Genomic DNA, 27,757 nt, shown 5'->3' with positions numbered 1-27,757 from the left:
CACTGGTGATTTAAGGGCACGGCCTAAATCACATTAATAGACAAGCACAGTACACACATTTGTGATGGTCTGATTCTCAAAACGGTTATTAATTTCCTGGAAATCAAAAAGCTGGGAAATCCATGACTTGATGTAGAACTGCATCACATAGCATTTATTTGAAGCAGAGAAAATGTGTGCTTCAGTTTCACAAGCAGAGGCAAAATACTTTGAATTTTCCTATTTAAAATCTCTGTTTCAGGTTGTGAGCTCTCTTTTGTCTCGTAGGTGCTAAGCGGAGGAGTTCGTCTTTGAATCGGTTGCCTAGCAATGCCACTCAGGCCTCTAAGGAAGTGAATAAGCAGCCTCAGGTGGAACAGACAGGTGCAGAGCCCCCCACTGCTCCCTATGACAACCCTGTTACAACAGCACTACTCTTACTTAATGCCCAATCTTACAGGATCAGAAGTGATGCACAGGTTTTTAGATGTTTGCTAAAGAACCAGGACATGCTAAATAATATAGAGATTTGGACGAGTTTGAACTTACGTAGCACATGCACAAACATTTCTAAAGATTTAACTAATCACTATCGTCACAAAAAAAAAACATATGAAAAATTCTTAACTTCCAGGGTAAACCAAAGTTATTGTATTTCTGTTGGCTTATTAATCATGCTGTCAAAAGCACTGGAGATAAAAGGTGTTGCAATCATCCATACAATTTAATACCTTATTTTTAGACTCAGTTTTATGATATAAGCTCTACTGACTATAAAGGGGGGGAGGGGTCATGTGGAGTCCTGACCATTTAAAGAACAAGGTGAAAAGAGTATGATGTATCTAGAGAAACGGATACAGGACTACAGTAATTATGGAACTACAAAGTGTCCTATATGATTAGTAGAGCTGAAGAGAGATGTTATGTTAATGTTGATTGAATAGACTGCATGTTACAAATATAAAAAAGCCTAGCTGTGAGATTCATAGTACCTAGTGCTTTATTATTATACAGTTTGTTTGTAATTGTTTATTAATCAAATATTGAATGTAGTTAAGAAAGCTAACAGGAATAAAACAACCACTAAAAGACAATGCATCACAGTGTCAAGCTACATAGTGTTTGCAGGCAGATGTTCTTCCACTTTGAAAATTATGTAAAATCTAAAACATCCTATATAATAATATATCTTTTTGAACATAACATTTATAGAAATGCATATACTAAGAGGAAACTAACCTACATTTTTAATAGTTTGTTACTCTGCGTGTGTCTTTAGGCCCCACCTTGAAGAAACGGAGCTCCTCCCTCTCTCGAGTAGGGAGCAAAGCCTCACCTAAAACCATACCAGAGAAAGGTCCACCCAGTGAAGCAGGTGCTTTGTCCCGTAGTGGACGTTTTGTATGTGCCTGCGCGTCGCTCTGTTTTAACAAATACGCATCCGCTGCATTAACCCACCCGCCCTGCTCGTGATTATCACCGCTGAGTCGAGATGTTGCTAGCTACCTAACTAACTACCAAAACAAACAGCACTGTGACTGTTGATTCTTTTGCACTCCATGACATGAATTGTACTGATTTGGTTTTATCTCTTTTATTCTATACTAAAGGAGCACACTATTGTCTTTCTGTTCCTGTAAAGCTGATGATCCAGTTTAATTTTCTCTCCTGCATCAGAACGTTTCCAGCAAAAATAACACCCTCTCTCCACTTGCACTCCATTTCTCACTTCTTTTAAGACCCTATTGATGTTTTTTGCTGCCCTTTTCCTCCATATACTGTTCAGTTCCAGAACTGCACTACACTGTGCCTGCAGTGGATACTTTACTGCTGCTGCTGATGCTGATGTCATGACTCCTTCCATCTTCCATCTCGAAATATCTCTCCCTGAGCCACTGATGGAGAAATGGCGCTTTTGTCTACTAACACAATGTTATGCTTGTTTTATGTGAAGGCCACAGTGTTTTCTCTCCTTGGTGATGCTATCTGCAGTTTGTGCCTGTGTGTGTATGTTTATGTACGTGTGTGTGAAGGAGTGGGTGAGAGCGTGATTGTGCACCAGTGCCTCGACACAAGGACACGAGGACTTCTAAGTACCTTTCTGGGAACTAAACTCTCAGCTTTTGCTGTAGACTAATTAGGCCTGTCACGATAATTACTTTATTAACTCATTATATACTATTAAAAGTGTAATTATCTCGAGAAGGATCTTGTCATTTTAAGTGTTTAATATATGTACATGACCTCACTATCAAATCAAGTGTATTTTATTATATCTAGCATTTTTTACAACTGATGTAGTCAAAAAGCAGCTATACAAAAGTCCCAATACTTTTTGCATACCACAGTTTCAATTATTACGTATTGTATTTCTAAATGTATCAACATGAGTGTTTATTGGCCAAAACAGAACAAAATGAAACATTTGGTCGAAGGCCTAAAACCAAATCATAAAATATAATTATAAAATTATTTCAACACTTCTGTTTTAGTCACACATTTACCTCAGCAAGGTATTTTAATCGTAAATGTTCTTAATCAGTGGAATTTTAGACATAAACGTACCTTTGTGGTGCTATTCTAGTCTAAGTTAGCTAGATAGATAGCTAGCTAGCTAAGTCAGCTAGAGTTACTATCCTAGCCCTGTACAGCTTGTATCTGCTAGTTTGTTAAGAGAACAGAAACAAAGTAAACTAATATAGAGCGTGATAAGTGATGCTGAATGCTTAATTTAATTTCATGTGGGCGAGCAGAGCGGAAAAAAAAAAAAAAAAAAGAACTTAAAACTGTCTCTCAGTGTGTACAGCAGCCCCTGAGAGTAAGAGGGAGGTGTGGGTGAACTGTGGGCCTTAACTGTGGACTGTTAAAATGGTTTAGCAATTACTGCACTGTATAGCTGAAATTAAGTATTAATAATTCAGATGTTACTTATTTGGCTGAACACCAAATAAATCAGTTGTTTTATTTTTAATTACTAAATGTACTATGTCTCCCAAGTCTAAATATTCATAATATTTAAAATTTACACTTTAATAATAATGAATAAAAGTAATAATTAAAGTAATACTTAAAATTACACTGTAAAGCAATGTTTAAATGCAATGTCATCTAGTGTTATCATTCTATCGGTGGCCTTAAATATTCTAAAAATACAATAATATCTCATTTTATTTCTGAGTTTGAATCTAAATGATGTTATTGTGACAGGCCTACAGCCCAGCGCACAAGATGTTCTTGATAATAATCCATTTGCTGTTTTATGACTGTGCCTTTGAGGAAGTGTGATTTGTGTGATGGATTGATAGTGTTGCCCACTAAGCATGCTCTCTCCGAGATAATGGACACCTTCTTATCCTCTTCGGTCACCCTGCAGAGAAAAGCTCCTTATTAAAGGCAGCCTACATCCTACAGCCACATCATTAGACCCCACTAATTACTTTTAGGCCTGTAATACAGCTCCTCCGACTGCAGTTTGCTTCACGCCAGCTGACGACCAGTGCCAGCACACCACAGCATGCCTGCTTCAGCAAGCAGCCAGTGGCCCTCTAATCTCTGACGCCAAACGAAGGGGGAAACAGACCATTCAAACTCACCACACTCAGCTTTCACCTTATTTTCTGTTATTTCTTTCACCCTGGGTTGTGACTGTAGCTTCACACAGCTCCAAGGGACATGGCTCCTGTATCTCATGACTGCAAGAGCTCTTTGTCTCTACTGTAAGACTGTTATTTTCATATCAAACATGGCTCTACTGCTGATCCTCATCAAGCTACAGTGCTGTGCAAAAGCTTAAGTTTACTTTTGGTTTAAATTCAAGCCATTTAGTTATACTTGTTTTAGTGTTTTTTTTTTAGACATGCCAGAAGTCATATAAGCGATGACAGTTTGTTGATATGTTGATTGACGCGTTACCTCAGCAGATGGCTTGGGAATGGACACAACTGTGTAAATTGTGAGGTGTTATCTTATGAGTGAGGTTGAACACTACCAGAGCCAGAGTAGTGATAGTGGGTACCTTGACCCACTGGAAACATGTCATATAAGGCATTATCCCCCGCAGTGGATAGCACAGTGGGGGTAATGATTGTGACAAAGCAATTCTAAGAACATAAATGCCCGACATACTTCTTCGCTTGCTTCTTCGTCAGTTCAGTACCAGGGGAGGCAGGACCTATGGCTACAGGATTTTTTTGCACATATCGCTGAGCTGTTGTGCTGAGTGTCCCTTGTATAACTACTAGGGCTGCAACGATTAGTCAATATAATCGGCAATGCGGATTATTAAAACTTGTCGATTACAAATTTCATTGTCTACTAATCTTTTTTTTTTGTTGCGTCACCGCATTACAACGAGTGCTGGGGACAGGAGTGCAATGGAAGATTCTCACACAGTTTATACTCAACTTAGTCTGTGTCTCCAAAGGTGCCCAAACCCAACAGATTTAATCACTAAATATCAGTACTTTCCACGTTTAAACAACATCTTATGTTCTGCTGTTTCTATTGTTTTTAGAGATTGAGGACATGGTAGAAATAATCATTCACTAATCGACTAATTAAAAAAAGTCGACTATCAAAATAATCATTAGTTGCAGCCCTAATAACTACTAGGGGTGCTCGACTCTCAACTGGGCAAAACATCTTTGAGTGTGTAGTAGATGCATACAGTATATCGATCGGTTTCTCACCAAGAGCTACTCTACCCATGTGTTTTTATAGATCACCAATGGAAGAAATTTTACGCCCCTCTTGTGGAAAAACCCTATGTCTAATAATCTTCCTGAGATATTGGAAATGCAGTGTTCCGCTTCAATTTGTTGTACATTTTTATATCTATTAAATGTCATTTAGTTATGACACGTGAACATGCACTTATGCCTTTTGTTGCTTTTGCACAGTACTGTTGTTCCACACATGATGGTATTTAATAGAGCTCTGCAGTAGAGGCTAGGCTTGGGTTAAATGCTCAACACGATGGGATCTGTAGTCTTGAGCATGCAAACTGGCTAACCTAAAGATCAGAGCTAATCATTTGACTCAAGCCTGGCTCTTAAAGAGCTCTTGCACGGTTGCCATTTGGTTTCTGCCATGAGTGCCTGCCTCCATGTGTATCCTTATCATCACCTTGGCTCCATCTGCACCACCCGGTGCTCTGAGACTTAAGCACAGTTACTCTTTGGTTCTCATGTTGATTCTTCCTTACTGTTTTAAAATCACTTGGTTGCCCCTGTATCACTCCCCTTTCCCTGCCCCGCCCCCTCTCCCCTCCCCTCACTACCACTCAACTTTGGTTTGTCCTTCAACCCTTCTGTCTCTTTTCTTTTTTTTTCTTTTTGTATGCTCTGTTTTTGGGTGTCGGCATGCTGTGTGTGCGTGTGTAGCACGTCGCTCCTTGGCCAGTCCCATGGACTTCAGTCGTCTCCTCACCCCCACCCAGGCTTCTCTAGCTAGGAGCAAGAGCGCGGCGGCCCTATCAGCCGATGGAGCAGATGTCCCAGGTAACATAGAGAAAAGGCCCCACGGAGAGACAAGAGAGAAGGGGGTGTGGTTGAGCCCCCATTGGACCCTGTATGCCTGTGTTGGCATGTTGTAGCCTACATACAGTGATAAAATGTACTTGGATCATAGGATTAATATCAAAATAATTAGTGTTAAGCACACTTTACTACCACCACCATTACACAGCAGTTTAACCCATCCATTGATTTAAAAACACAAAAGTAATGAATAGGGCATAGTGCCTGGAGCGCAATTTGGGGAGGGATTGGGGGGGTTGGTGTCTTCCTTTGGTTTAGGGCCTTAAACCAGTGCTGCCCCCAAAGCAATTAAAATAACTGTAGAAAGAAGTTAAAGACTAATGTAGCACTAATGCCTTATAGCTTTGTAGTGTCATATCAATTCAACAAGTCTTATATTTAAATATATTTGCCCTAGAGCTGTGTAATATTGATAAAATATATTTAAAAAAGACAGGAATTATCTTACAGTCAGTGAGACATGTCACAATATTAATGATTCACGGTTTCAAAATTGGAGAGAAATACAGTATCAGTCAAAAGTTTAAACGCATCACCTCTTTTAATGTTTTTATGTTCGTTTTGTATGTTGTTAAGTGAATATTGAAGTCATCCAGACTATGAAGGAATATATAAGGAATCATGAAGTAACTGTAAAGTGTTAAATCAAAATACTCTGTGAAGCATTTAGGTGCTCTTATCTGGGGAGCTGTTAATTTGCTGTTTCTGTGCCTGGTAACGCCAATTAACTCTTGCTTTTACTTTCTTGGGGAGGTCCTGATGAGAGCCAGTTTCATCATAATGTTTTTGATAGTTTTTGCAACTGCACTTATGGATACTTTCGAAAAGTTTTGGATTTTTTTTAATTGATTGACCTTCATTTCTTAAAGTCTTTTTTTTTCTTCTTCTATTAGGTGAGTAATTTTTGCTATAATCTGAATTAGAACATTCAAATAGAGCTATTCACTTTGTACCTGTAACTCTACCTCTTCACAACTTTACAGCTGATGCTCTCAAACACATTTAAGAGACAAGTAAAATTCAAGTAGTTAACTCTTTACGAGTTCAGCACAGCTGTTAACTGAAAGGCAGAATTCCAGATGACTCAACCTCATAAAGCAGCAAGGATATGCAAAGCTGTCATCTAAGTAAGAGGTGCTACTTTAAGGAGGCTAAACTATAAAACATTGTGTTTTTCTTTTATAGTTTGGATTACTTTGTATTAATATACAGTGCAGAAACGTTTTAAGATAATGTAAAACTACTGGTACTCTAAATATTTGATTTACTTTGCTTAAAGTGACAGTTGTGCATGCACACACTTTGTGATGACTTTACTGAAATTATGTATTGTGCAGCCCTAGTTTACAGACTTGTTACAGTCCACAGCAGCTTTCTAGAAACAAACGTGAGCTTGTGTACTCTCTGGAGTCTCCTGCAACAGTTGTGTGCGTGCGTGTTTGTTGTATACAGAGCACACGTTGAGGGATCTGCAGTAAGCTCATTAGCTGAGCAGTGCTGTGCGTGTGAGGGACTGTGTGTGGGGAGTGCGAGCTTTGGATAGTGCTGCTGCTGCTGCCGGCTTCTGTAGTTACTCTAATCCCAAAAGAGCAGCTACCTCACTTCCCCCGATGCCCAGGTCTTCTACTCAAATGTGAAACAAATCAGTGACTTTAGATAATGCTGCTTGTTTTGACATTCCAGTTCTGTTCCCAGATGATTATAGTTTGTTTTTTCAGCTTCACACATTCTTAGCATGCTCTCGAGCATCTTCATGTGAAGCCTGATGATTGTTGTACTATGTCAGTACCAGTCAAAGTTTGAATACACCTTATATTCAGTGTTTTTTCATTGTTTTAAAATGTTTGTTTTAATACTAAATTCTTAAAAACTATGGAATTATTACTAAAAAAATGTTAAAACCAGAATATGTTTTATATTTTGTATTCTTCAAAGTAGCACCTTTTGCTTAGATGACAGCTTTGTTCATTGTGGTATTTTCTCAGTCAGCTTTATAAGGTAGAGTCACCTGGAATTCAGGCTTTCAGATAACAGCTGTGCTGAACTCATTGCCTCTTAATGTGTTTGAGAGCATCAGTTGTAAAGTTGTGAGAGGTGAAGAGGTATACAGTGAATAGTCCTACTTGATTAATGATCTAATTCATATTATGGCAAGAACTACTCAACTATATAAAAATGTTTCAATCCAAAATGTTTCATACCATCAATAACATTATGATGAAACTGGCTCTCATCAGGACCCCCCCAAAAAAGGAGGAACAAGAGTTAGCTCTTTTGCACAGGATAAGTTCTTCAGAGTTACCAGCCTCAGAAACTGCAAGTTAACAGCAACAAAGATAAGAGCAGAGTATTTTGGTTTGTTTAACACTTTTAAGTTACTACATGATTCCTATTCATAGTCTGGATGATTTCAGTATTCATTTACAGTATAGAAGGAAAAAAAAAAAACATGGAATAAGAAGGTTTGTCCAAACTGTGTGTCCATAGTCTTGAATAATTGACAACTTGTCAAAAATGCTAAAAACCTAAACCGTAGTGAGGGCAATCATAAATGTGCCACTTAATGGGGTTTTATAACTTGTTAATTTCAGAAAGTGGATTATTAACAGTTAATACAGTTTTAGCTGAGTATTATAAAGATTTGGATATTCCAACTCATTTTAGGAATTATGCCAAATACTTAAGCAAATAAAAAAAAAAAAAAAGAAAAACTCTCTTAAATTTCACTAGGAGATATTTACATATTTTTGACACATCTACCAAACCTGTATATTAACTGCAGCATAATAATGGCTGCACTGAGATACTCCAGAACCTGACCTCATCACCACCCCCTCTTAATTGCTGTAGTGAAAGTGAATGAGGTAAAACCAGCTGCCTGCCCCTCCCCCTGATAATTGTAATCATTATTACATAAGTAGGATTTAAGGGAATCATCACACTGTCCTGAAATAGCTGTGGAGATGACATGAACCAGCAGCAGCTTATGGATCAGTTACAATTCAGTGCTTATCTCCTGTTCATAACAGTCAGAGTTAATTACCGCAGGTGAGGATTAGCGGAGGAATCCCTCCCATCACAGCGTTCTCTCAGGAAGGTGTGCCCTGCTCTCCTTACCTCAGCTTACCTCAGCTCTCTGTGCCCCTGTGCTGACTGGCATGTGTGTCCTGCCCTGTTAGCGACACGAGCAGATAATCCCAGAATCCCTCAGAATTTCTCATTTCTTGCCCTGTTTGGGCTGAAATGCGGCTTTGCCCAGGATTGTGTGGCTCAGGGCTAGAAACGGCAGCAAAACACATGAAAGTTTCTGTCTGAAGTGGCGGCACCTTATGAATTGCTGAATTGCTTACATTGAGTGTGTGATGATTATCAAATGTTGGTGTTGACAAATATTATTAGTGTGTGTATATGCTTGTGTGTGTGCGCCTGTGATTGTTTTGTGTGTGGTGCTCGGATGTTTGGTGATCGGTGCTACAGGATAGGGATTTGGTGATTTTGCTTGTGTGTATAAGGTGTCCAGTGTGCTCTGTCCAAAACCTGCTTAGGATGGGATGCGAGTGCGCTTATCCCCTCCCCGTACATTTCTCTCTCTCTCTCTCTCTCTCTCTCTCTCGTGTCTATCAATCTTTCTATCTCTATTAGGGATGCATCAAAATGAAAACTGCACACACCTAATGAGTTTATTTGGCAGTGACATTCTATTCACACATTTACCTCAGCAGTGCACATTTAGTCATAAATTGATCTCGGCATTGATATTCTATTTACAAATTTACCTCAGCAGTGCACTCAGGTCACATTTGTGTGAAATTTTCACAGAGAAAGGCAGGCAGTCTTTTGATCTAGTAACAAATGCTATGTTGGCTCAGCCAAAATTTAATGTCCTAGCCCTGTACAGCTAGTATGGTTCAGCTGTAAAACAGATACTAAGCATGAGATGTGATGCGCTATTTATTTATTTATTTATATAGCTTTATTTTACTAGGTAAAATGTTTGAGAACCATTTCTTATTTACAAACAAGGATATTGTGTGATTTATATAAGAAGAGTTAGAGAGTTTTTTCAACTGCTGGTTTGTTCTCATGCTGGCATTTTATACGGCAGCCAAATTCAACAAAATAATTTTGGTTGCCAAATATTCTGTGCATCCCTAGTCTTCATCTATCTCTATCTCAATCTCTCTTTTGCCTTTACCTCCCAAGCCCATCATTGCTTGCTCTAGAATCAGCAACAAACCTTCATCCAGCAGTCAGTAGAGATCTAACCCCTGGTAAACTGTTTTGTGCTCTTATCATCCCCATCCTCTGTTTCCTCTATTTCTCCGTTTTTGCCTCTCCCTCGCTCTCTCTCTCTCTCTCTTTCTTTGTCTGCCTCGCTCACCCCGCTGACCCTGCTGACCTGCTCATGGCCTCCTGTCCCTGCTCCTCGCCCGCCCCGTGCTCCGCTGATCGTGTCCTTTACCAGAGTCTCACCTGTGTCCTCGCTCAGTGTCCACCAGCCCGCTGCAGCCCAGCCCCCGCGGACCCCTGCGCAGCCGCAGCACAGACCGCCGGAAAGGCCCACCGACGTCCGCTTCGGCCGACGCCATCTCCAGCATGGCTCAGGTGAGTGAGCAGCAGTGTGATCTGAATGTTTTTAACCCTGGTTAGTTTTATTAATGGAGGCTGTGTAATTTAAATGATGACAGATTAAAATGATTAGATGTCTAGTTTTTATCCAGTATGAATTTGGAGTGTCTTGTTTCTACAAGCCTGATTATAGTACAGTAGTTGAGTCAATCGATAAATAAATTTTAATAATGCCCTAATTCAATGCCCTACAAATAACACTACATAGTGGTTAAACTAAAGGTGAATATTGTGAAAGAGATTCCATTACCACATTTCTGAAATTTTGCTTATATATTTTTATTATCAACATATTAGCTTAGTAATAATTATGTGGAACCCAGGCATTACATTTACTCTGATGTCTTGTGTTAATAGCAGAAGCTTAGCTCCAGATGAAGTGGATTGAATGGGATTGGATAAAGGTGCTGAATCTAATAAGCCGGATGAGGTTAAAAGAACAAATGGATTAAAGGCTTCCTCTCTGCCTGGAATGAAATACCTTAAAATAATATACTGCGATAGCAGAGTTTTATATGCACACATCCGCTTTGATTTGCTTTGCAAAGCAGCCCAGTCATTTTGCACTAATGCTAATCAGGGTGCTGCCCTTTCTGACTGGCTCTATCTGATAGCAGCTGGAGCGTGCCCTGACAGGCATAGGATACACTCTGTGGCAGTTTCTCCTTGCTCTGTGGTGTGTGTTTGTGTATGATGGGGTCTTTGTGGGTTTTAAATGTGTAAAAACCACCTAGTGCGTTACCCAGGGCATTTTAACAATCCTTAATTGTCATTGGGCTAAATTAAAGCGTTTTAAGTCTTTGTTGGTAGCTTAATTTGATATTAGCACAATAAAAGGTCAAGCCCCCCCAAGTAAATGTGAAATTGGATTGGGCATTAGCAGGCACATGTACCAAAATAAGCCTCTGAATTGGATGCGTTTCATGGTGAGATGTTACGAGGTTCAGACCAAGCTAGTCTGAAAAGACAAAGTGGGCCATTGTCCAGATCATAGAGAGAGAAGCATCAATAGACAAAGCAGGAACCGCTTACTGAATGCAAAGCAGGGCAGGCTTCACCCAGGCGCTGCTAGTGTTAAATCTACATCTTTCTGCAGAGTTCTGAAATTGTCTACTAGATTATTTTCCTGAGCATTTAAAATCATAGCAACTATGAATGCAATTAAAAAATACAAAAATGTTGTCTGAAAACACCAAAAAAATACATGCATTCTCACAGTTTTTATCTACTTTGCTACTATTTTAACCATTGCAAAAATTAAATGTTCTAAATGTATTTGCATTTTGCTTTTAGAAGGAAAATAATATTACCCTTGAAAAATGATTATTTGATCCAAGCATATTTAACATTCCAGCATACACATACATTTGGTTCTCAAATCAGATTGGTTGAGTTGACTGTCCACACTGTTATTAGCAAGTGATCAGATCGTATTTCCGTGTCCAGACATCACAAACAAATCTGCATGGGTTGCTGTGGTAACAAGGTCTGCCTCAGTAACTAAGCTTTGATTTGATGAGGTCGTTGTTGCTTGCATTGTAAGTGATACAAAGGGCCCTATTTTAGCGTTCTTTGGGCAGTCAACCACGCACGGTGCAGCATGTTTTAGGGTGTGTCAGTGTGTCTTTGCTATTGTAACGATGGGAAAAGTATGCCTTGCACAGCTCAACACGTGCACAAGGCTATTCTGTTAATTAACCATGGGTGTGTTTTGATCATAATGTCAAGTAAACCATCAGCTTTTACTTGCAATTCCCTTTAAGAGCCAGGTGCGCTCTGACTTTGGCAGATTGCTATTTTAACAGTGCAACTACCTGGACGTGAACAGTGCCTCTCAGCAGAGGAAACTAACCTCTGTAAAGGCAACAGCAGGAATTTATTTTAGATTTTTATTTTGTATTCTGTTTTGTATTGACAATTCACTGCTAAGATAGAAATGAACGTCTGTTTGACAGCTGTTGACGGTCTGCCTCGGTCAGTCAGTGGCGCACATGTAAGATAGGGCCCAGAGACACATAGAAATCCTTTTTTAGTGTCCAAAGTATCCACACTGAGACACATCTGATTGTAATCCAATTTCAAACCACCTTTAAAGGAGAATTGGATCTGATTAAAAAATATATATTTATATCAGATTCAAACTAGATATGCCTAAAATTAGATTTTGGCTGTCAGCCTGAACATAACCTATGACTGAACTCCACACTCATTTTGATTTAATGACCTAATCAGAAAAGTCGTTGTTATAAACAATTCAGTTCATAAACAACAAGTACATTTTGGTTAAGTTATTTTATTAATTTGTTGTTGAGAAACACAGATCTTTTTATAGCAACAGTGTAAGTGCGCCAAACATTGTGTTTAGGTTCATTTTTAGCCTGTTTCCAATAACAAAGCAATCCTCTGCTCTCCTGAGATCCAACTGACCTCATTTATCCAGTAGTCTCGGTGGAGTTCTCAGACACTTCCTGCTCTCTGCAGTCATGGTGCAGAATTACAGTGAGATGATCTGTGAGGAAGTGGAAGTGAAATTGTGATCAGTGTAGCCCTAAGAAAAAATGTCTGCTCCACTGATTCAGTCTGACACACGGCTAATTGCAGTCCTGGCCTACTTCTTTTGACTGCTGGTGCTGTGTGGACGTGTGTGAGTATCTACAAAGGCCCACCATGAAAAAATTTATATAGTTTATGTAGTTTTAGCTGGAATTATTTTGATTTTTGCAACGTTTGTGTAGTTATTTAAGTTTAAACACTTTCTAACATGTGCTCGTGTTAGAAACCTGTCTGTGACTGTAATTGTACACAAACTGAGCCTAATCTGTTGTGCTCGGTGCCTTTGCCCCACTGGCATTTGAGTAGCCCTTCTCTGACCCTGGCAGCACGTGAGCTGTGTAATATAAATAGATAGGTGTTGTTGCTTTACCACAGTTAACCTTTAGATCAGTGGAATTAAATCTTCCTGCTGCAATTAAACTCACAGATACTTAGTTATTTAATTACAGATAATTACAGTTCATTTATGAATTTGCAGTCATGTCCTGAGCAACACACAAATCTGTGTGTGTGTGTGTGTGTGTGTGTGTGTGTGTGTGTGTGTGTCTCTGTCTCTGCCTGTGTCTGCCTGCATGTATAAGCAGAAAGCTGAGAAGGACAAGCGCTTCACTTCACCGGGAGGAAAACGTCCTCCTTCACCCTCCACCCTCCCTAACCGCCATCGCTCCCCATCCCCTGGTCCCCAGGCTCTCAGCACCACCAAAAGAGCGCCCTCCCCTGGAGCAGCCAAGTAAGAGCTTTAATTATACTGTGTCTGTTTCTGCAAACATAAATTCAGTCAATGCAATCACACACTATATTTAATATTATAATATTGAAAATGCTCTTTCAAACTTAAAAGAATTGACAAGTGTCAGGGCATGTACATTACCAGTCAAAAGTGCTACTTGGAAGAATCTTAAGTATAAACTTTAAAGCATATTGTGGTTTAGAAGTTTTTGTTTCCAAAACTATTCCACTGTTTAATGTCCTTATTAAGTGTACAATGTAAAAAACATAAAAAAAGAAAACCTGCTTTCTCTTTTATCTTATTTATTCTGTTTTAATGCACCACCTCTTATCTTCTGTTACTTTCATACGTTGTATAGTTTTGTATTGTTTGTATTTATATATTCTTGTATATATTCTTTGACCACTGTAGTAGATGAGATACTATATCTTGAGGTTACAGCTTTTTTAAATTTTATTTATATCTTATTAGGTATAGTTAATTTTTCAAGCCTAAGTTAGCATATAGTTTTATATTTGTTATTGTGCTTTCTTACCTTATGACCCCTATTATTGTTGTGTTGTGCAGCTGCTACTGGCTGCTAAATTTCCTTTGGGATCAAAAGAGTATCCTTCTATCATTATCTAAAAGCACTCTGAATGAGAAGAGGTGTGTCCAAACTTTAGACTTGTACTGTACTTGTACTGTATGTGCACAAAACTATGGTTTCAGATTTTTAGAGCATTCTTATGGCAAAGCATGGCACATTCAGTGTATGACTGTCTTCAGTGTCTAGATTATTTGATTACTTACTGTATTTACTGTGCCTTCTCTCACCTCTGTGTGCTTGTGTGCGTGTCATCCAGGTCAAGTCCCCGAAATCGCCCCCCCTCCCCCAGCGGGGTGAAACAGCGGCCTCCATCCCCTCAGCCCGCCTCTGCCTCCAAACCTCTGCCCATACAGAAGCCTGCGCTCACCCCCACCGGCCCTCCTATTCTCCGCAAGAGGGAGTCCAAGCCGAAGGACATGTCTCCTGTGACTCCTATGTCACCACAGCCTCAAGAGGCCAACACTGCCAGCCCTGCCCCCAGCACCAAGCCCAAAGAAGGTGAGCAGTGAACGCAAACATCCGGGACATTTTTTCTCAGTCCTGTAATGTTTCCCTGTTTTATGGAGCTGTTCAGAGAAGCCATCCCAGCATTATCGTTTGATCCTGAGTGATTTCGATTAGTTTAAAATCCCTCTGTTCTGCACAAAGGCACATTTTAAGAAGTGACTGTTTATTTGCTGTCAAATGTACAGTATATTTAAAAGTTCAATGATGACTGTTATTTACTTAACGTACTTAATCAGCTCATTTTACATTTAAACATATTCTCACCGATTAGGTCCCAAAAACATTGCCTTTTCTTGTATTTGAAGCAATAAAGAGATAGCAGAGAGCGAGTGACCACAATCTGCAGCCAGGGCTGTCAGGTCCAGCAAAAACTCTGCCCAAAGTCTGTCTAAAACCTAAACTAACCCAATATCTAAAGTTGCCACAGGCGTTCACAACAGCACATTTTCATTTTGAACAATTTACAATTGCAGCTTTTTAGCAGCTGCAATAAATATCAAAGTGGCCCAAAAAATGTGCACACACTTCGCCCTTTGATTTTTCAGTTTGGCGGGAAAATCACAAACCTGGCAACCTGGATTACAGAGACAGTTCAAGAGTGCAATAAAAAGGGATTACTGATGCTAACCTAAGAATATAGAAATAATATATAGACTTGATGGCAATTTATATGTATAAAAACTGAGTACTTGTACATTTCCTCTTAGTTATTATTAATAATTATTTCTCACAATAAAAGAGATTTGTTTTTCTTAATCAAAATATGGTCAAATTTAAAGTACTATTGTCTGTTAATATTTACATCTCAATTTAAGACCTATTTAAATAATATGTTCTAAAAAAAAAAAAAAAAACATCTGGCGTGTATGATTGTTTTTATAATATGCTATCATCTATCACAGTGTCCTGCAAAATCTGTTTAGGGACCTAAAGGTTAAGCTGTCAAGATGCAATAAAACATGCATTGGATCGGGAGTCTCACCAATAGGAAATACAAATGGAGTATATGATAAATAACGTGATTTATCGGCCAATCAAAAAAATAACATTAGATTATTCAACTACTGAAATAGTCATTATTTGCAGCCCTACTTCCTTGTTAGTGGAGCGTTTGATCATACATTTTGTTGTTTATTTTGTCAGCCAGTTTCACTCTGCTCAGCCTTTAGACAGGCCTTTGTCACCATTAGTCTGACCACAGCTGAGGTGGAGAAGCTGTGTACAATAAAGCAGCACAAAGACGTCTTCAGTACAGTGCTGGAGTATTGTACCAGCAAGGTCAGGCACGGCCAGGAGCAGCAAGTTCATTTCCCTTTCCTGTAGAACCTGATAGACCCTGGACTTACTGCACCCTCTGCTGGAGGCCTCAGCTCAGGCAGTAATCACACACTATATCATAGTAATAAATCATATGCTGCTGGTTTTGAAGTCACGTAACGTGTTAGAAAGTCTTTAAGCCATATTTTATAGCTCCAACAATAAAGCTTATGGAAGCTGCACCCTCAGGTTGCGTTTTAAAGTAAGTAGTGTAACGGTATGTGCGTGTTTGTTCTTTCAGATCCCAACTCTAAAGCCATTGCCGGCACAAACTCTGCTGCAGAAGCCTCTAGGATGTTGGCAGAGAACCGGCGTCTGGCCCGTGAACAGAAAGAGAGAGAGGAACAGCTCAGAGTGCAGAGAGAGGAGGAGGAGAGGTGAGTAGATTACATTTGCACAAAGCCTGAAAAGATCCAGGGACAGTGTTAGCCATTTGGGTGCCCTAAACACAAATGCTTTCCCTTTTTTCCCTATTACTACAAAGTTGATACTTATATACAACTCTGGAAAAAAATTAGAGACCACTTAAAAATGTTGAGTTTCTTTGATTTTGCCAAATTGAAAACCTCTGAAATATAATCAAGAGGAAGATGGATGATCACAAACCATCAAACCAAACTGAACTGCTTGAATTTTTGCACCAGGAGTAAAGCAGCATAAAGTTATCCAAAAGCAGTGTGTAAGACTGGTGGAGGTGAACATGCCAAGATGCATGAAAACTGCTTAAAAATCCAGGGTTATTCCACCAAATATTGATTTCTGAATTCTGAAAACTTTATGAATATGAACTTGTTTTCTTTGCATTATTTGAGGTCTGTAAGCTCTGCATGTTTTTGGTTATTTCAGCCATTCCTCCAATGTCTGCAAATAAATGCTCTAAATGACAATATTTTTATTTGGAATGTGGGAGAAATGTTGTCGGTAGTTTGTAGAATAAAACAACAATGTTTATTTTACTCAAATTCAGAAACTGAAGTGGTCTCTTAATTTTTTTTCCAGATCTGTAGTTTGATAACAGTTTGTTTTTCTGGTTTTATATGACATCAAAATCTGGTTTACACAAAATCAGATGGACATTTTTTTTCTCCAGTCCCATTTCTCCAAAATCCCTCAGTAATAACGCTTATATATTAAAACATATATTCTCAATACATGAGAATGAGATCTTTACCAATTTAGTGGTGTGATATGATAACCACGAATCACTGATACTGGAAATATCAGTGCTGTAGTTTGGCAAAAATAAAAACCAGTGTTTACTAGTGCTCTGCTAGTTCCAGAGATTTATCCCACCTTTATTTAAATCATTTAATATCATGACACACAATAATACTGAATTATTGTTCAGCCCTTCTAAAGATATCATTCTCTAATCTGCTGAAGCTGCTGAAGGAAATTATTATAACAGTTGTCTCTTTATGCTTATGTCTTACAGGCTGAGAAAGGAGGAACAGAAGCGTCTCGCTGAGGAGGAGAGAGTGAGACGCTTGGAGGAAGAGAAGATTCGGGCGGAGGAGAGGAAGAGGGAAGAGGAAGAGCAGGCTGTTAAAGATGAGGAGGAGAAGCAGAGGCTGGAGCTGGAGGAGCAGCAGAGACAGGAAGAGCTCCAGAAAGAGGTACATCAGAGTCTGTTCATCACTCAGTCAATAGTAGTACAAACTTGAATGTTCTGATTGGTTGATTGGGATCTTGACTGGATTGTCCTGTTGCAGCGAGAGGAGGCCGAAGCAAAGACCAAAGAGGAGGCTGAGAAACAGCGGCAGGAGAGAGAGCGCATCATGCAGCAGAACCAGCAGGAGCGCATGGAGAGGAAGAAGGTACTTTTTAAACTAGTTCCACTTCCTTTCCTGGTTCTGTTATTGTGATGCTGTCTGTGAAACTGATGTACCATCATAAAAATGCCTGTAACATTAGACTGTACAAATATTGCACTTATCCAAACTGCCCAAGATCACCTTATTGCACATATTTTATAAAGCTCAGATATTCTGGCAAAATATGATACAATGACAGTAAATGTGTTAATGTACATTAACTTATTTTGAAAATATGTAGAGACTTTAATAATCCATCTTAGTTCTTCTCATCATCGTTTATTTTAATTATTACTGATTTGTCTCTACTTGGTTTTGTTTGTTTTTATGTGTACATATTAAAGTATTTTTTTTTTACACTTTTTTTGCAAAATAATACCTCTGTGTTAACAGAGAACCTGTTTTAAACTGTAACAACCCTTTACCTAAAATATTAATATTATTATTTTTATGAATTACCATTTAATGATTTGATCACTGAGGTAATGTTGATAGAGATGGGATGCTTGTGCCTCTTTACTTTGTTTTCTACATTAATAAACACGTTTCTAAATGTGTTGAACTATTTTGAACATGTGGTAATGTGTAGTTTAGGACATATTTTTGTAATCAGTTGCACAGATATGATTAGATTAGTTCCCATTGATAATCCAGATGAATGGAAAATTGTTTGAATATTTCTTTTTTTTTTTATGTCTCTCTCTTCTTTTTTTTTTTTTTTTTTACTCTAGAGAATTGAAGAAATTATGAAGAGAACCCGAAAAACGGACCAAATCGATTTTAAGGCAAGGCTGCTGATTGGTTCAGTTTGTACATTATTGAAGATATAGATGTCGTAGACTGCTTCACACTTACTCACTCTGTATGTGTCCTTTTTCCTCCATCAGGGCAGTGATGACAAAAGTAATCCAGATGAGAATGATGATGATGAAGAAGAAGAGGTTACTGACCAGATAAACTGTGAAAGTAAGCATCGGTGTCTTTATGCTTTATATGATGAGTTGAATGGACTGTGTATATATTTAAAGTTTGCTGCTTTCTGATAGAGATTTCTCTGAAATTTCAGGTGATCAGTCTGTCAAACTGGACAATGCAGCAGAGGAAGAAGACCAAAAAGATACCCAGGAGGAAGATGCTTCTTCACAGGAAGGCCCTGAGGAGCGGGAGGAGCCGCTTGGCAGTGTGAATGGACAGGCCGAATTGGAAAATAAGGAAAACAACAATGGCTCCAGTGCAGCGGAGCCGCTAGCCATTAGGTATAAAAACAAACCTTTTATATAAATATATATCTGCCTTTTATCTCCTTATTTTGTCAGTATATATATACACACATCCCGTGATCCAGTTTGATTCATTACAACAAGTTCTGTCAAAAATAATTACTTTATCGATTTGTCATATAATATATAAGGGCATACCATCATAACATACTGTCCTTAATTTTGCCTATGAATAGAAGAGCCTGTTAACATGCATAATCCAAAATTGTATTTATTTTAGGATATTTAAACATTTTTAAAAATTTAATTGTAGTGTCTGAATAATAGTTCAGTTCTTTGCTCTTATAAAGTATTGTGTAATTGCATAATCATTCTTTTATATTATCCTTTTATCAATGGCATATCCTCTAAACAATATTGGCCTATAAAAAAAGATGACAGGCCAATTGTTAGTTGGTGCTTGTTTGCAAACAATATTGCATTAGATCAGGGGTGTCCAAACTTTTTTTTGTTGGGGGCCAGAAGGAGAAATATTGAAGTCACGGGCCACACTCTGTAATAAAACAAATAATGAAATATACCACTTTAAATAATACATTTTTCCTGATTATTTCATTTACACACCATTTTACTTGACTTACTATCTTTATCTTTGACAGTGTTGTGTAAACCAAGATTTCTCAAATTGATGTTTAATTTCATGACGCCTCTTAATATTAAACTCCTTAATTACGGCAACTTCTAGACTCTTTGCCCTGTTTTTCTGCGCTAGAAATGCGCACTCTCTCCACTTTTAGACTCTTTGGCTCGTTATTTTACGCTAAAAATGTGCACTCTCTCCGCTTTTAGACTCTTTGCCCTGTTTTTCTGCGCTAGAAATGTTCACTCTCTCCGCTTTTAGACTCTTTGGCCCGTTTTTTCTGCGCTAGAAATGCGCAGCCTCTCCGCTTTTAGACTCTTTGGCTCCTTTCTGACACCTAGCGTTCAAACTTTTAATCTCACATGATAAAAACCTGCTTAACAGCGGGCCAACTTTCATTCTATTTCTAAAATACCTCGCGGGCCGCTCCAAAAAAGGAAACGGGCCGCGAATGGCCCGCGGGCCGTAGTTTGGACACCCCTGCATTAGATATTGCCATTAATACCAAAGGTGTCAAACATAGGAGTAGAAGTAGAGATAATAGGGCTTAAAATATTGTAGAAGTGAAGTATCAACTCAAGCTTTAGTAAAAATTGAATAAAAAATTGTCTAATGTTTTTTTTTTTTGTAATTTACAGTATAGAAACTAAATTTCTAGGCAAAGAATTTATGCTTCATTACTTGATACATCTGATTAATAGAAAGCTTTTTTTAATACTTAATACATGTTTTTTGTGTTTGTGCACTTGTGTTTGGTATTATTTTACGTAGTTAAATTTTAGATGCATCACTGCAGCTTTTTAACACTTGTATTAAACCTTTTTTTTATTCTGCCTGCCTCCTACAGTAATTCTTGCCCAAAGACGCGTCTGGTGGAAGGCTCAGAGTTTGTGAATGAGAACTCTAAACTGGGACTGAATGGGAAAACTGGGCCGTGGAGCTTTGAGGAGCTGATTGATCTGGGGGTTCATCCTAAAGGCCGGCCACTGATGGAGGCCGACGGTTGTAACCAGGGCCTTATAGACTGTGATGGGGTACCTGAGGGTCCCAGGGTGGCCTTTGAAGACAAGTCGGCTCCTGTTAACTCCATCCATCCACCTCAGCCCATTGAAGCTCTATCAGGTGAGGGATGAAGGGTTTTCTTCTATTAAAACATATTTTTCTCTTAATAAACATTAATGTAGTTGAGGAGCCATAGAATTAGCTTCATTAGTTTCTTCTTTGCACTGGAGCTGTGAAGCTAATGCCCTCAAAATAACTCAACACACAGCCATTAATGTCTAAACCGCTGACAACAAAAGTGAATACACCCCTTATAGGAAATGACCAGACTGTGCCCGAAAATGTCAATATTTTGTGTGGCCACCATTATTTTCCAGCACTTAGTGGTGTACTCACTTTTGTTGCCAGTGGTTTAGACATGAATGGCTGTTTGTTGGGTTATTTTAAGGGCACAGCAAAGATGTTCAGGTTTGTATTGTCATGAAAAATCTGGAAAAGTCATGGAATTTCAAAATAGCAATTTCTAGGCCTGGTTAAGTTTTGGAAAAAAAAAACATAAGTTTTGGAAAAGTCAAGGAAATTTGCAATCTTTTTATTTTTCTTTTTTTCTTTTTTTTTGATCTATCAACAAAGAAAATCTATTTTGAGCTAGCAAATACATCAGCTCAGAGTTATTTCAGTAATTCAGCCCTGCACAGTGGAGCTCTTGGGATTTGACGCACATTTTGTCATTGAAGATTGTGTCAAGATTGCTTAAAGAAATGTTTTTTGGTTTTACTTTGTAATTAATTTTAATTGTAGTTTTAGTTGATTTTTGTTTTTTTTTCTCAATGTCTTCACTGATTTAACAATCATATGGTCATAAAAATTTGTCTTGAAGGCAAGAAGAAGTCATGGAAAAGTCATGAAAATTTCTTGATTAAAAACTGTTTGAACCCTGACTGTTATAATATAGCTGTACATTAACAACTTTACACTGCATCAAAATATCTTCAGTGTTATCCCATGAAAAAATATAGTAAATAAAATATTTACAAAAACATGAGGGGTGTATTCAGTTTTGTGAGATACTGTACATGTGTATACTATACCAACTTACAGCTGACCCCTTTTAATTCTCTCCTTACTCCCTCTCCATTCTTTCTTTCTGTCCTTCCCTTTCTCTGTTCTCCAGAGATGTGATTGGACCTCCTCGCCCGGGGTCCGGTTGCTAATTGCACTCCATGACGCATGTCCAGTTGAGCTCCAAAGTCCGCTGTGCTCAGCCTCATCTCGACAAGCAGAGAAACTCTGAGTTTCAGAGCTGCGGAGAAAAGCTTCTCCTCCTCTGAGATGATAAAGGTGGAACAAAAACGAAACAAAAAAAATATGAAAAATGCTTCAGGGAAAATGTCTTCTTTAATTGTGCTTATGTGTCATATTTCCTGTCTCCTGTTCTTTGCATTGTTTCTGTCTTGTCTGTTTTTTATGACTGTTTTTTTTCGCTCTTTGTTAATATTATTTGTTCTTTTTTTTTTTTAATGTGGGGCAACTCTTGTAATTTATTCATCGTTCCTTTTATGACATATTTGGTTATTTTGGTTGTGTTTTCGGTTAGTTTCACACATTTGCCATTCTGGAATTTACTGACTCTGAAGTCAGTCAGTGAGTTGATAGATATGAAATGAGCTCAAAAATTTAATTGCAGATGGTCTTCAGTCCATTAATGCATCAGTTTAAACAGTAATGAGCAGTAATTAAAATGTAGTTAAAACAAACTGCTGCTTTCAAAAGTCAGAAAGGAAAGGCATATTCCAGACATCTGGGATTGGACGCATTCTTCATGTCTGTGCTTAAGAATGTGATCATAATTAGCTCTGCTAGAATTAGCACTTGGCTTTTGACCTCCGTTTCTTTTCTTAAATCTCCACCATTCTCTGCATGTAGCGTTTTTCCTGTATTTCCAATCTTCTGCAGAATCTAACGTGAAGACCTGGCCCAACTTGCTCCCTCTCTGCTGCTGTGAAGCATTTCTTGTATAAAGTCTGTAGATAGCGAATCTCGGTCAAGATATTTCAGATATAAAAAATAAAAAAAATGGTCTCTCCTGAGAAGTGGGAGGCTTCTCAATGTTAAAGTACCGCTGAAGCTGAAAGAACGTCACGCTCAGCTGAAACGGCTGTTTGCCAATTCCTTTGGACTGTAATGAATAAAGGAGATCAAGGCAAATAATGGTGTGAGCACTTGTGACTAGTTGAAGTTTTAATGTTGTTAAAGTTTCAGGTTTATAGTTGTTGCCCTGCGTTTTTTTTTTTTTTTTTTTTTTTTTTTTTTTTTTTTGGGGCGGACGTTTACTTCTACATGTACATAAGCGTAAACATGGTTAGTTACTTATATGAAGCCTAATTTATGTGCATCTGAAACTAAAGCTTGACTAAAGCTTAACTACGGCTTGATTTTGGATGTCGGCATGAATCTATAATACAACAAAGAATACTAGCACAACACAGAGGAATTACTCTAACCTCGTTTTTTGTGATAATTGCACATTCAGACGACGAGAGCTGTGTGGATGTTTCCTTTTGTTCTCCTTTTTAGAAAAAAAAATGTTTTAGGAAAAGGGGATCGGTGTTCCAGTACTTGATTTTTTTTTCCTCATGCTTGAATGATGTTTTCATCTGTTCTTGAAGGCCTTCAAGTTCCCGCAGGGTCAAACAGTTCCATCAGTTTTGGGTTCTAATGTTTTCTTTTCTCTTGTTCTCTTATTGGATTTCATTACCTTCTCCATCCTTCCATCCATCCATCAAGTGGTCCAATATCCAATGTTCCTCCTGCCACTTTTATGTCTTCTTAAGATATTTGTTTGGATTGCTTTGCAACTGGTCGACTAAAGGTCTCAGTATATTGAGATATATATTTAAAAGAAAAAAACGTTCCTACTTATGTATTGAGTATTATGTACATAATCAGTATTAGGCTGTTGCGCTACGCTACGTTGGGTTGGAGGATTAAGCTGTTTTCATGCTAAATACAGAAAATTTGATTCTGCACTTCTTTCAAACACCTTGTTTTCAATGGGATGCGTGGCACATACTGCACTATGTTTGCATCTGAGCTTTGTGCAGCAAAAATCAGTATGTGTGCTGTGCATCCTTTTAAAGTACATTGGCTACCTTTCCACATTCAGACTGCAAGTAGCTTTAAGCTGCTTTCCCACCAAACATGATGTGCATTTTTCTCACCCGGTTATGTCTTGCGTTATGGTATGCAAGCATGCAAAAGCTGATGAGCTTTAAAATTAATAGGTCGTTTCTCCAGACGGGAATCAAGCCTAGTCCTTAACTAAATTTCCCTTTTAGAGAGAAATCTCCATTTAAATTGCTATATAGTATAGTCCAAGTCTAGGCTTAATTAAAACATGTCTGAAAAAACCTGATTCCATCTAACCATTGAACATCGAACTTCAAAAATCGATATTTGTGCTGCAAATCCCATCAATTATAACATATTTAAAAAGCACAGTGAAACATGTTTGTTCTACTTTAGTGTGAAAACAGCTTTAGAGGGAAAAGAAAGGAAGCGCATTGAATCGTCTTCACCCGGTACACGGTTCAGTTTGGTCCCAGTAGACTTGAAACCTTCCCACTGGACTCAGGGCTGTTACTAACTAAGTAGACTCCATAGATCTCTATAGTAGTCGCAAAACACTCGCAGGCTCCACTCGACACTACTAGCCCATGTCTTGTGTTTTTAATGTCCATGGAAAGGAAGGAATGGGGAACGTGTATGTTGCTGGAGGGCGTACGGAAGTTGTGATGTTTGGGTCAGAGATGCTTTATCGCTGCTGTAAGCTGCTGGTGATGTGAACAGTGATTGTAGGCTTGTAGTGATTTAGAGGAGAAGAATAATAACAAAGAATATGGACCTGGTTTGAGGATAGCGATACTGGAAGTGAGTGAGTGATTTTACCAGGGATGCACAATGGTGGCTTTGCTCAGGACTAGTTTTGAAAATGATATGAGAATTAAGGCTCTTTCACACCAAATCCGTATATAAATATAGTGGAACATTCACATGGTGTCTGATGCTAGATATTCCATAGATCTCATTCATCAGTTGCATTCTCTTTTTTTTCTGCTCACAATTTGCTTTATACAACTCAATTTCTTCCTTCCTAATTGTACCCGAATTTCTCTCCAATTGGGAAGACCAGTTACCCACTACCCATTCATACAAATCCCCCATCACTAGTAATACCCCAGTTCTCTTATTTCTACTCTATTGCTCATTAATAAGGTAAGCTGTAGATTTTTTTTTCTTTTTGGGTGGAACATGAACTAGAAAAGAAAAAACTTAAGAACGACAAGTCTGCTGTGAAGAACTCATTATTTTAACTTTTGTTTTCTGATCCAAATAATATTCACTGTTCTGCTGCTGCTGCTGCTGCTGCTGCTGCTGCTGCTGCTGCTTTTTTGGGACTAATTTATTGTTTGGTCTGTTAAAAATGGTTTGTAACAACAGAGCACGGATTGGTCAGCCTGATTTGTATTGCATCCATCAATTTCAGACTCTGTGTCAAATACAGCATTTTAATGTACTTGTTCCAATTTGGAAATCTCAATCCCTGTTCATATGAACTCCCCCATCACACTAATAATGCCTGTAACACTAGGAGAATGAAGACCAGAGCGTGCATCATTTGACACATGTGAAGTCAGGCCCTCCTCTTTTCCACCTGCCACCAATGCAGCAGCATCACTTGGTAGCAAGCAGTGCACTTTAAGGGAAGTGCTGGACCCCCAGCTCTGATAAATCGGCTAACAGATGCCTGTGCTTATCAACATCACACTAGTAGTGATGTAGTGATGTAGGAATAGAGCATTGTTAGGTGTGCTCTCTCGGGACTCCGGCTGCTGATGGCAAGCCATGTTATCTGAGATTCGATCCTTAGGCCACTGGACCACTCAGACCCCCCCTTGTTTTAAAAAACGTCAAAACATTAAAAAATCGGATTCAGTGTGAAAGGGCCTTTGTTGAACTAATGTTTGTCCATTATAAAGTGCTGTTGCTTGTTTGTAGTTTTTAATGATATATGATCAGTAGGTTATGGTTATGGGTCCAGAAGTCCAGCATGGACGTTATTAGTGTATGGATTGTTTATCATGTGATAAAGTATCTCATGACTAACTGTCCACTGAGCACAGGGAATTCACTAAATTAGATCAGACTAATTAGTAGTATACTTACTTTTTCATAGCAGGGACCACTTACTTACTGTATAAGGAGGGCCTGGGGTATAAATTCATTCCATTCTTTTGTGTTCTGTTCTTTTTAAAGCGATGTGGTTTGTTTAGGTTAAGAGACACTAGCACTGTGTGAAGCTTCACGCGATGGCCGAAAAACTGTCTCTCCGTCTCTTTGGGATTTCGGTGGTACAGGGGTGTACTTGACACTCAGGCAGGAGAAGAACTACCAGCATATACAGTGAGAGTGCTTATTGTAGTTATCAAGCATAAAATTATGCCCACCTGACCAGAAATTATTTTTTTAAATGCTTTCAGTGTCACTGCTGGACTACTGAAAATGGTCCCCCAACATGGTGAATGAATGAAGGACTAGAGCTGGACCAGTGAATGAGCTTCTGTCTTTACATCACTGTTGTACAAAGGTAGAGCAGCTATAGGTAGGAGTGTCTAATAGGGTGGATACAGTGAGGGAACACAGTGTTTAAAAACTCCAGCAGCACTGCTGTATCGGATTCGCTCACTGTAACACCAGCACAACACACACTAACACCTCATACACCACCATCACCATAGAGAGGTGGTCATAATGTTATGTTTGATGGTTGTGTGTAAAGGAAATGTAAGAGGAGTTATAAATTCTTTTTCTCCGTTTTGGCTTTTGCTTTTCACGCACCTCCTATTTAACTCCAATTTTCTTGCAGAAAACGAAAGTTTAGACAAACCGAAGTGCTCATCAGTGTGGTTGCTCGTGTGCTGTTTTGCAGTAAGTCAGTGTTTGCTCATTCTCACAGGGTCACGACAGTGCAGTTGCTGCTTCCTCCCCTTTACAGGACCTTGAAAACTTGTGTTTTTCGGTTGTAGAGCAGTTCTCTAGCTTCTAGTACTCCTAATGCCGGTAGAATAGAACGGTGCCTTAGATTCAGAGTCTGCGATATATTTATTTTCATATATTAATAACTAAACTAATGTTACATGTGCTTACTTTGGCCAGACAATCATTATACTTGACCAAGGCCCTGAAATGGATCTACTTTTTTCTTTCTTTTTTTTTTTCTTTTCTTGACATGTTGAAATAGCCCTGACTAAAAATTATATTTGTAAATACATCCAAAATGTACCTGATAGAAAAGATATGACCTGTTAAAATAAAGTTTTGCAAGATAAAAAGAAATAAATGCCGTTTGGTGTAAAGTCATGACTTTGTGTTGTCAGATTTATTTAAGAAAAAGATTTTTTCAGAATTTATTTGTGTCCAAATGACTTCCGTCTCTCCAAATGAGACAGTTCTCTCTTTTTTTAAGTCTCATTCCATAATTTTTTTATTCATTTTAAAATGTCTAGTTGTGGCCTTTAGTATGAATGAATTGCTTTTGAATCTTTTTTTTTTTTTTTTTTTTTTTTTTTTTTGTGAAAAAAAAGTGCTACGGTGTTTCTATTTAGCCCTGCTTTAGTTCACTGAATTAGAGATTTTCGAAGAAAGAAAGGATTTGGCTTGTGCTCATGAATAGTCATACATGCAAATACATCACCTCTGATTGGCTAACAGCACTACAGCAAAGAACCTACCCTCCCACCCCCCAATCGCCCCCCTGCAACCACAACCACAGTCAAGTTAACAGTTCTAAATCTCAAAGGACGAAATGCTTTCAGAGATACTGCCTTAGTTATAAAGATACAGCCCTGAGTGAAGTTAAACCTTAAACTTCACTTAACATCAGACTCGAGCAGCTAAAAAATCTTATCATTGCGGAGACTGTCCGCCCTTACACCACTGATTAATATCTGATAATAATAGATCTGATGCTTTTCTTATACTAGCTACTGCAGACAAGGGAGGTTGAGGAACAGTTTCATATGCATCATGCATATACAACTCAGAGAGACCTATAGTATTTCACAAAGAACAAGAAAAGGTATATTTTGGCAGGAGACCTTTAATAGATTTAGACATAGACATGCCAAGGTTTCAGTGTTAAGCTTACGCCACACATTGCTGCAATTCCAGAGAGATATAA

The 27,757-nt window shown here is 38.5% G+C and overlaps 2 protein-coding genes across 12 annotated transcripts in view; both read left to right on the top strand.

The window, feature by feature from the left end:
• Positions 1 to 26,937, top strand: part of map7d3 (MAP7 domain containing 3) — a 45,271-nt gene extending 18,334 nt beyond the window's left edge. For 3 of the 11 annotated variants that reach the window (XM_049484251.1, XM_049484249.1, XM_049484248.1), the window contains 12 exons: positions 5,361 to 5,477; positions 9,982 to 10,121; positions 13,283 to 13,428; positions 14,274 to 14,515; positions 16,083 to 16,218; positions 17,277 to 17,457; positions 17,554 to 17,658; positions 18,387 to 18,440; positions 18,543 to 18,621; positions 18,722 to 18,911; positions 20,363 to 20,637; positions 21,692 to 26,937. In XM_049484251.1, coding sequence (XP_049340208.1) covers positions 5,361 to 5,477; positions 9,982 to 10,121; positions 13,283 to 13,428; positions 14,274 to 14,515; positions 16,083 to 16,218; positions 17,277 to 17,457; positions 17,554 to 17,658; positions 18,387 to 18,440; positions 18,543 to 18,621; positions 18,722 to 18,911; positions 20,363 to 20,637; positions 21,692 to 21,699 — 1,673 coding nt within the window. In that variant the 3' untranslated portion in view covers positions 21,700 to 26,937. Of the gene's footprint in view, positions 1 to 267; positions 364 to 1,258; positions 1,355 to 5,360; positions 5,478 to 9,981; positions 10,122 to 13,282; positions 13,429 to 14,273; positions 14,516 to 16,082; positions 16,219 to 17,276; positions 17,458 to 17,553; positions 17,659 to 18,386; positions 18,441 to 18,542; positions 18,622 to 18,721; positions 18,912 to 20,362; positions 20,638 to 21,691 lie in introns of all 11 variants that reach the window. The other 8 variants (XM_049484244.1, XM_007238912.3, XM_049484252.1 and 5 more) reach the window with 6 other exon arrangements.
• Positions 1 to 27,757, top strand: part of arhgef6 (Rac/Cdc42 guanine nucleotide exchange factor (GEF) 6) — a 233,886-nt gene that overhangs the window by 171,863 nt on the left and 34,266 nt on the right. The window lies entirely within an intron of this gene.

This window comes from Astyanax mexicanus, chromosome 10, assembly GCF_023375975.1.
Source record: "Astyanax mexicanus isolate ESR-SI-001 chromosome 10, AstMex3_surface, whole genome shotgun sequence".
Classification (NCBI taxonomy): Eukaryota; Metazoa; Chordata; class Actinopteri; order Characiformes; family Acestrorhamphidae; genus Astyanax; species Astyanax mexicanus.
Note: the sequence above shows the minus strand (reverse complement) of the source record. Positions and strands in the feature narration are given on the sequence as shown.